Source organism: Solea solea, chromosome 8 (genome assembly GCF_958295425.1).
Source record: "Solea solea chromosome 8, fSolSol10.1, whole genome shotgun sequence".
NCBI lineage: Eukaryota > Metazoa > Chordata > Actinopteri > Pleuronectiformes > Soleidae > Solea > Solea solea.
The window spans coordinates 6,714,040-6,724,496 of NC_081141.1; the positions used below are offsets into that span (position 1 = coordinate 6,714,040).

General features: G+C 42.5%; 1 protein-coding gene across 4 annotated transcripts in view; it reads right to left on the bottom strand.

Moving 5' to 3' along the window:
* LOC131464387 (citron Rho-interacting kinase) overlaps positions 1-9,938 on the bottom strand; it is a 45,966-nt gene extending 36,028 nt beyond the window's left edge. For 3 of the 4 annotated variants that reach the window (XM_058636834.1, XM_058636835.1, XM_058636833.1), the window contains exons 1-4: positions 9,666-9,938; positions 3,773-3,878; positions 2,553-2,696; positions 1,555-1,674 (exon numbers count right to left, since the gene is read on the bottom strand). In XM_058636834.1, the coding sequence (XP_058492817.1) occupies positions 1,555-1,674; positions 2,553-2,696; positions 3,773-3,878; positions 9,666-9,745 (450 nt within the window). In that variant the 5' untranslated portion in view covers positions 9,746-9,938. The remainder of the gene's footprint in view (positions 1-1,554; positions 1,675-2,552; positions 2,697-3,772; positions 3,879-9,665) is intronic. The other variant, XM_058636836.1, reaches the window with a different exon arrangement.
* Between the last annotated feature and the right edge of the window lie 519 nt (positions 9,939-10,457).

A 10,457-nucleotide genomic window follows, 5' to 3' on the forward strand; every position in this document is an offset into this window, starting at 1 on the left:
TTGACAAGTGTCCTGAATGCTTCTCCAGTGACCACATGTGATCACATCTCCCTTTCCCGCCATGTATGCAGTTACACACGGATGGGATTTCTGTTGGTGTGAACACAAATGATGACGACTCTGAGTGTACAGGACATTGTTGGGCTCATCCTGAAGGATCCCCGAGGTAGTGCAAGTACATTTCAGAAGATCCAACAATCAAAACCTTATTCACATTTCGGGATGAAGTGATTCATATTTGATTTTCACATATATATCATTGCCTTTATGTGCTGAGTGCTGTTGTCTTCATCCTACCCCAGTTGCGTGGCATCTTCTCTTATCTACTAAATACAGAGTGGCCCTTACAAATAGCACATTTTATGTTGTTGAGAGCTCAGTCACGTTCAGATGCAGTACACTGTCATTTCTGATCTGCAACACATCAGATTTTACTCCGATTTGAACAACCTATCGTGCAATCTGAACGTAGTCTACAGTAAAACTTTCTTAAGTTCATGTTTTGGACAGTTTATCCACTGATTGTCAAAAATTCCGTCTCTCAAACACCACAAGCTCCGGCCCTAGCACCTTATCACGACAGCCTGCCCACTGCATCAGTGCACTCTTCACTTGTAGGTATATGGCTCTCATCACCATAGCAACCGTTGCACAATGTATTCACTGCTTGGTAACCAGAGCTAGTGTAGGCTGAGGAAAAATAGGCTGCTTTTCTGTTACCTTTTAAAGGAAAAAAAAATGGTGCACATTGCCAGCGGGTTGATTCTTCATGCTGTTGATCTGTAAACTGTCAGTCTTGGAACAGCTTAATTCTCACAGCTGGCACCATGGAGTCATGTGATGCTGCCACACATGCAGGGAATGAAAGCACATGCACAAACACCCATGCCTGTCACACACTCATCGCATTTGATTTGACTAATTAAGACGTGCATGTGAAGCTATGCTGCCTTTTCCCCCACACAATGGGTATAAAAGGGGACTTTAAACAGAGAATTACAAATTGTGTGATGTTATAATAATTCACCATATGTTAAATAAATGTCTCAAATGGCAAAAATGTTTCAGGATTAAAAAGGTGTCAATGGTCATTTGATTGGTAATAAGGTTCTGCTATAGTAGGCATTGCTGTCCATGTGTTAATGATATACTGACTGCACTACTATAGAGTGCAGGCAGCACATTCCTGTCTAATTAACACTTATCTCCACACTAACTCGGCCTTAATGATATGACCTGGTCCAACTGTCACTATGGAAGACTTTTAATTGCCCATTTTTCAGTGTATTCAGTGTCAAAGAATTTGACATTCCTGTCTTATGTAGTGTATTCCATACACACAGTGCCCGACACAGTAAATATTTCCATTTCAAACAAACCATCGAGAGAAAAATATGAAAAACAGAACTTCACTGAAACTATAAAATAACTACATTGTTAGACAGTTGATCGTTGTTTGCCTTTTTCGTTCAGTTTTGATTCCACCCCTTGTCGGAGTAAACAGCATCTCGACACAGTGACAACAACAACACAACAGCCAGGCCGCCTTCCTACCTGCTCTTTAATTTCTTGGAGCTTGTTGCTCTGTTCTCGGATGTCATGGAGGAGCTGCAGCGCTTTGTCATCCTCCTGTGACACTTCCATACGGGCCTGTTCCAAGCTGCGCTTCAGACTCTGCAACCAGCAAACACAGAAAACATGTTCAGCTTGTCAGCAAATAAGAATTAATGCCACTCAACATAGTCGTCTTTTGCAAAACACTGTCATGAAACTGAATATGGTCGATGCTGATTCCAATTTTTGCGGTTTGTAATGCCTTCTGTCAATCTGGCAGATGTTGAAATGATGAGTTTCCAATTGAATGTTATAAAAGACGCGACATCATTGCAATGTTCTCCTCTGCTGTACTAGCTCTGTAAAGGCAGTGAGCGGAGTGCGAAGGATGATGGGCACACGTGGGACAATGGTCTCTGGAGCTCTCGCTTCCCTCGGCTCTGCTCCACTGGGACGGAAACAAACTTGAACAGTTTCTGCACAGAAGACCTGTCTTTTGATACAGTCACGGGTCCGCGACAGTACTGAGATGGTCGTGGCAATAATGGGACACTGTAGTGCAGTGGCTCGCGTTGTTGCCTCGTGAAATGACAAGAAGGGGCAGAAACTTTCCTTCCTGCTGCTGTTACAAGGTTACACGGCTCTCAGTAGATCCACACGTAACATGTTACTCATCCGTGTGCAATCCTGCTTTACACGGTAAATATCAAGCTCATACTGTAAATATTCTGGTCACATAATGTATAGCCTACTCTACTTTTATAATGTTAATAATCTATATGTATTATTCGCTGCTGTGACACTGTACATTTCCCTATTGTGGAATTAATAAAGCATAATATCATCTCATCTCACAGCAAGAAGGTCACCGGTTTGGATCTCGTTTCCTTCCACAGTCCCCCATGTCACATATTGACATAAGGCGGACCTCATGTGGAGGATAAATGAATGAATGAACCCACACAAACAACCATGTGTAAACTAAAGGGGCTACTCACACTGCATTCTGTGATATAGGTGGCCAGGTCCTGTTCCAGGATTGTCCTCTGGGTCTCTGAGGCCTTCAGCTCTATATCCTTCTGCTGCAGCACTGACTCGAGGTCCGACATTTTCCTCTGCACAAGTGAGATCTCCTGCTCAACCTAGAGACAATCACGCAAAAACGCCAAGAACACGTTTAATGAACAAATACCACAGATCTAAGTAGATACATACTTAATTACAGCCTCTCTTCAGAGTGTATCTGTGTGTTCCTCTGCATCCACAACGACACGTGAGTGTGTAATTCTACAGAGCTGCACTTGTCTGGAGGCACACATCACTGGCAGTGATTGATGATATAATTAGATATACCATTACGGCATTAGACCGCCTGTAGAGCATTTTAAAGCAGAGACACAACACAATCACGGCACTTAGTGTGTAAGGACACACATGCAGTCAGACTGCAGACACATGCTCACAAACTAGTAGGTTGAATCTAACCTTACTTCATAATAGTGACTATGACTATTATTACAATATTACATGCATCTGATTCTATAGTTTTGATGTACAATAGCTAAATGTTCCTATAATTTTACCTATAATAAATATAAAGTATAAAGTTTTTTAAACAGCGGAGCAGCAGTGGAACAGTTCAACAGCGTCATTCATTATCATTCATCCATAATCAGTCTCATGGAGATGTTAAAGCCACATAGGGCAGTTTCACATCACAAAGGATGTGAATGATGAATCATACGGAGGATGAAAAATGCTTCGCGTATTTTCTCTGTTCATACCACTCTGTTCATAACTCATTGTTCAGACTAATCCGATCAAAGATCAAAATAACCCACTCTCTTGTTACATAGTTTACAATCGTGGAACATCTTGATGGATGGAAAAGTTTCAGCACAGTTCCTGTCCAGCTTCATGACGCGCGGAAAATACACAAACACGCACAAGTTTGTGCAGCTATTCATTATTTATTATTTAATGCCTAACCACAATTCAAATCTTAGTCCTAAATTTACCCAGTTCCTCAGAAATGAGGACCAGCTTTTGGTCTCCATGAGGACTACTGGTCCTGACTGGTGTTTATGCCAGATAAGGTCCTAAAGAGGTAACAAATACAAGTATACACACTCACACACACACACACACTTGTAGTGTGAAAGCAAACTGACAACAGATGGCCGAATGTCTCAGGAAACACACGTGAGAAGAGTGATACCTGTGACATGTGTTCGGCAATTCTGGCTCTGTCGCGTTTTAAATGAGTGTTTTTCTTCCAAATGAGTCTGGTCTTATCTGGACAGTCGACGGATCCAGTCTCTAATCTGCAGGAAGATACAGGAGACGAGAGAAAAAGATCACATTTCACACTTTATTCACTGAATGTATACACTTTTATAATCCTACTGCACGGATGAGTATTTCTACTCATTTGCAATCCATGTCTGGCACTCATCCTAATCAAAGACCGTCATTTCATGATAAGACAAGTAAGCAAGGATAGCAGATCGCAATTATTATTCATGCAATCAAAAATATACATATTAATGCTCGTAGCTCATCAAGCAAATGTGACCCCATTAAAAACATTTCACAGGCAAAGTGTCACAATGGTCCTAATATAAGCCTTTAAAGTATAACCAAAGGTCAGTTACATTCAAACCATTGTAGAATGAGTTCCTCATTAAGCCTCAGCGTCTCAGCACAGCATGAAGTTAGCTGGCTTTGTTAAGACAGACGTAGGCAATCGTCATAGCACGCTAGTAAAGTGTGACAGGAAGTTTCAGAGGTGACTTCTACTGCCCAAAATAACCCCACCCGCCGCTGTGGCGCTGCTGCATACACACACACGCTCCCTCTGTGAGGTCTGATAGTATTGCTTGACAGAGCCAGTTTTCAGAAGGAAGCAGCATGCAATCAATGTTACAGCGTTTCTGTTCATGAGGACCAAACAGAAGCCGAATAAGAACAGCATCCAAACAGCTGCTTTAATCAATCAGTCTATTACAGAACACAGGATGGAGATGGTGAAGATCAAAGCTCTTATACTAATGCAAGGACGACAACTTAAATATGTACATGTATGTGCATACACAATCACAACTAGAACTGTTCATTTCAACAATTGGCTAATTGCAATGTTACAAATTGCTGTTTTGATATGAAAGTGATTGATTGCTCAGCCTAATCATCATCATCATCATCGCATTCCACATATTCTGTCTATATGACGGTACAGTGCACAGCAACTGTAGCCTGTTGTGTGGAGTGAGTAAACCACCACGCTACATCCATACTGCTGCTGACCAAATATGTAATACATCATAGCTTAGCAGAGGCTATAAATATCTTCCTCGTGTTCACACAACAGCCTCTTTTACCACCACTGGATATATTTGGCAGTTTTTGTGATGGGGAGGGAGGCATAAGGATGAGCGACAGAGGGAGAATGTCTATTAAAAGCAGAGGCTCACCTCCCACTCCTCCCTACAGTGAGATGCTCGACTCAAGCTCAACTACCATGTGGAAAGCTGGAAAAAGGCTCTGTCTTCTCTGTGGTGCATGACTGCGTTCATGTGAATTGTCCTTTTTTTATTTCATCTCTTTAGTTATATCATCTGTTGACCTGTGCTCAGCGGGACAGGATGGCATTCAGAACGATCCAAAAAAAAAGAAGCAAAAATAAACATTATCATGATACTGATGCAATCATTATGCAGGCCGCACAGACTGTGTTCGAGCTGCATCATAACTGGTATTTTAGTCTGAGTGGCAGCATATGATGCAGGAGCAGGTGGCTTATGATGAAGGATGACGGCGTGAGCTTTTCCCTAACACCTACTGATCCTCAGCCTCTGAGCAAGTGATATCAGTGTCACGGCAACATATCCACGAGATGTTTAAAAAGTTCCTGTTTTTATAATAGTTGCAATGAGAGTTACAGGAAAAACTGCGTTGACCTTTGTCAGGTTTGATCACAGCAGAAGAACAAATCAAGGCGCTCTAATCATTTCTTCTCATGACAGGAATTCTCGCTTTTAAAATGCATCCCAACTAAGTCTATTATTGAATAGTCTTTCAATTTTAAAGGCGACATAGACCGGAAGCTCCAATTAACGCTGCGTTTGTGTGTGTATCTGCGTCATGACATCGTTTATGAAACCCTAAAGTTTCAGAACAAACGGTTCAGCCACTGCTGAGAAAATAGGGTTTTATTGTTTTCCTGGGCTCTGCGAAGCGGATCGGCACTTCCCTATGCTGATGATGTCATCAGAAAACCTCACCACTCCTCTCACCACCGTAGCGCCTCCGGGCACATCCGGTTGCGTACATTCAACCGCAGAAGAAGAAGAACTACTCTCGTTGTAGCTGCTGAGATGCAGAGCATCCACCGTGCCAGAGGGGGAGCTGTGTATCTGAGAGCTGGCCTACCAATTACGTCACTTCCAGGTACCTGGCCAATCACAGGACAGTGGGAAAGCTCACGTTGGCTGGCCAATCACAACACAGTCCATGTTCTGGGGGTGTGGTTTTGGTCTGAAACAGCGTGGCTGACGAGAGCGTCAGTGAGGAGATATTTTGATCGGCTCGTTTGCAGCGATTAGGAGGATTTTAACCGTGAAAACAAGTTAATATATGTAAGTAGACCTCCATAACTAACATATATGTGCTATACAAGCATTCGATGTCACCTTTAAATTTTTTTTAGATACTGTAATAATCCCCTTAGGGAAATTATTTCTCTGCATTTGACCCATCCTAGAATTAGGAGCAGTAGGCTGCCACACTGAGTAGCGCCCAGGGAGCAATGGGGGTTGGGTACCCCAGCCCTTTCGGCCAGGTGGGGATTTGAACCACCGACCCTCTGGTTACAACCCAAGTTCCCTTTCCACTTGGCCACGGGCTCCCCTAAGATATAAAACAAAGATATATTTCTACTGTTGGAGTTACACAATGGAATGGTGCAAATGTGCTTTGAGGGATATACAGTACGTTGATTTAAAGTGTGTGCATGTCCACATATGTAAGTGTGTTGGTGTAGGGAGGGGGCCATATTTTTGGGAGGATAATGTAGGACAGGCACGTTTACACTCTTTGCTTCTGTCTGTGCCAATTCAGTCACTGCTGCTTGTAACTGTTTTTATCCATGTGAGTGAATAAACAGTGACACTACTACTACTGCAACCACTATTACTACTGAACAATGTGGAAAACTTTAGCACAACCAGCCAGTGATGAAGCTGGTGTTACACTGTGCCTTTCCAGCATGAGGCAGCAGATGGGGACTCAGATCTGACGGTCTTCCTCTCAGACTGTAGGACTAACTGACCATGATGACCATAACTGAGCTAACATACTATGCAGCTCCCTAAAAAACAATGACTATAATAACTATACTTTTTAAAATCCTCATTACAAATACGAGAAAGACACTTTCGAGCCGGTCTGTGTTTGGTAAACAATTACAAACCCTTGTCCAGAAGACCAACACATTTATTTAGCTTTGCAGTATAATTACAGTCCTTCAAATCAGAAACGGTACACAAACACTATGAAAACCCATCAACAACAGGAGAGGAGCATTGGCCTCCAACCCAATAGAATAATGATTTCTCGTGGGCTGAATACAGTGTGCTGGACTGTGAGTCAGTGTTGTTGAAGAGGAGGACAGTGGAGAGAGGTTGCATCCCAGTCATAGTGTTGCTCTACGTTCAGTCTGTAGGGTGACCAGGAGACTGTAGGCAGCAGTGAGTAACAGACGCGTTGCATCAGTGTAGTGCCACAGACCCTGCCCCTCGTCCTCTCTACATGTACAAACACACATTTATGCTCATTGTCTACAATCAATTGGTAATTGAGTGGTTCTCTGATCCAAATACAATCTCCAGGTCAATAGTTTACTGCTTCACACCACAGGCCTGAAGGGTCAAGGAAAGTTAAAGGTCCATTGTGGAACATTAAGGAGGGTTCCTTGGCAGAACCCCTTTAATTGGGGTTTAAAATGACTCCGAAAAACATTCTTCTTCATCTGGCAATCATTATTTAATTTTATTAGTGACTTCAAATGGTTCTCTCACCATTATGTTTGAATGAGGGACCTTAGTAAAACAAATTGTTTTGTGTGCGGCACATTTATGACGTCACATTTCACACATGGGATTTTTAGTGAGAGGTGAGAGGAAGCTTAGTAAACAACAACAACAACAACAGTTACTTCTGGTATGCAAAAGGCCACTGTAGTACCGCCATGCTCCAATCACAAAGCTGCTGCATGGGGACTGACAGGTTTGATTAAATCTGCCACTAAAAACTTTTTTTTCTTGTCACCGTGGCAAACACCTGTGAGTATGTGAATGCCATTTATGGTGGTTGAGTTGACTGGATATTACAATCTAGTAAAGTGTGCTGAGCACTCAGGAGAGCGAGCGAGAGCGAGAGCGAGAGCGAGCTAGTGCTTCAAAAACCCAGTCCGTCATTACATCACAAACACAAATGACAAAGAGGATCAGTGTGGGCTTCTGAAAGAGGCTCTCGGGAAAATGACACTTGAGAGCATCGCAACTCACATCAGCACCGACAGATCTGCTCTGCATTCCCCCCGTATCATCCCCCTTCACTCCGGCCTGCCTCCACAAAAAGGTAACTGCAGATTAACATAAACACCAGCAGATATGACTGCACAGGCCATTTTCCCACAAAATAAAAGCTGTATTAACACAATGCAAACATGTGAGTCCAGTGTTAGCGACATCTAATGGTGAGGCCTTTAACGAACACTTACACCAGAAAACACTTACAAGGCACACAAACAACTAACTTGTACAATTACGGACAGGTTTTTTAACTTCTGCCAATATAAATGTCACAGACTGGGCCTTTAAAACCAGTTACAGAAGGCTGGAAAAATCCTAACTGGCGAGGATCGCTCACAAAATAAAGCTGAATTTGAAAGCGGGTGGAATATATAAATAAATAAATATATTATAGTGTATTCTTTTTTTTAAAAACTTGTATTTACTTGGTTTTTATGTCATTGCACTCTGCAAAACATGTTCCACATTACACATGATTTGCATTATGCAATCACTGCACGGTACTGTGTACGGTATTTATTATTATTAACCTGTCCATCTATCTACGTCTTAAATTGACTTTCTACATTAACATTCTGTGGTGTTTTGTCCAAGACGTCCTGTCATTCCTCTAATTTGTACTCAAGCTGAATAAATAAATCAGCTCTCCTCTCCTCTCCTCTCCTCTCCTCTCGTCTCCTCTCAAGCTGCTGTTACCATAGAGATCCATTCGTCTTCAGTTTCTCATACTTTTTCCCAAGCACTTTGTAATGTCCCCCGTGTTCCTGGCTGCACTGAATCTCATCCCCCAACGACCGTCACACCTTTTCCTGCTTGAAATTCAAAGTGAGTCGAGTTCACTGGGGGAAACCCTTGTGTCACACACCTTTCTGATGAACTTCTGACATAGTATCGGCACAGATGAACGACACATATGCCGTGCTGTCATTAAGAACACCACAACAGGGAGTGATAGCCATCTGCATGAGTGTGTGCTGCTGTACGCACGCCAGTGAAGAGAGATGTGCAAACAAAGACGGTATTTCAGTGTCGTGACCGAAGAATAGCGCTCAACCCCCTGACAGACAGGATACAGCTGCTGCATAAGCTCACTGCTACCATCACTGTGTGAATCCTCAGCTGAGGTGCGAGAGAATCTGTTCATTATTAGGCAGCGGTCCAACCATGCTGAGGCGGCAAGGCAAGGCAAGGCAACTTTATTTATAGGGCACATTTCATCACAAAGAAAAACTCAATGTGATTTACGTGAAAAACAAAAACAAAAACATTTAGAAAAACACAAAACCACGCTGTGACACAGCAATAACAGCTATAATCAGTATCAAGTGCACTCATAGTAAGCTCACACAAATAATGTTATTATCCCCACCCCCCCAACACCCACACACACACACACACATGCTCACTGGGGAAATAACAAAGCACTGTAGCTGTTGAGCAGAGATACAGTTTTAAGTCATCACCCTCAGCCCCTTATTTTTTATATTTAAGCACTAAGTAAAAGAGTGATGCACTTACAGAGAGACTGCTACAGCTGACAGGTCCTCTACTTGGTCTTCTTCACATGCGGCACCTCCTCGTCCAGTAAAAGCGTTCATGTGGGGTTTCCCTCCGAAGCAACCAGCCAGAATGTGCGCTGCGCTGCTTCATCAAATTCAGGGATGTCATCCTTACTGGGGAGAAAGTGAAGCTGAGAGGAAGAGAGAGAGAGAGGAGGGAGAGAGAGGGGGAGGGAGAGAGCGAGAGAGAGAGAGAGAGATGTGCTGTGGCAGGGCAGAAAGATGTAAGACAGTGAGCGTGTCTACAGATTACTGCTTACAGAGAGACAGAGCAGAGCGAGGGAGGGAGTGGAGGAAAACATTGTAGAGTAATGCAGCATATCAGTGATCACATATACTGTACACAGAGATGTCACTCTGTCTCTTCTCTGTCACCTGCTCACACCCTCTCCACTCCTAACTTATCACTAATATTACTGATACTCATTTTTATTATATGGCACCTTTTTATACAGAAACTGCAGCTCCTGGCAATATAGAAAGGAAGTGTGGGGAAAAAATAATAAATAAATGAGTGAATAAAAGACAACATGCGTAATTTGATAAAATAACAATATAAAAAGGAAAGTGCGGGGGGGGGAATGATGAATAAATGTTACAAAAACATTGAACACAGGGCTAAAAAAGTATTTTTAAATGATCTCCAAGTAAAATGGGGAAAAACATCCGGGAAAAATTACATTTCTTTTATATTCAGATATCCTGTCCCACTGAAATACATGTTTTGGTGCATAGAAGCTTAAAGCAGTTT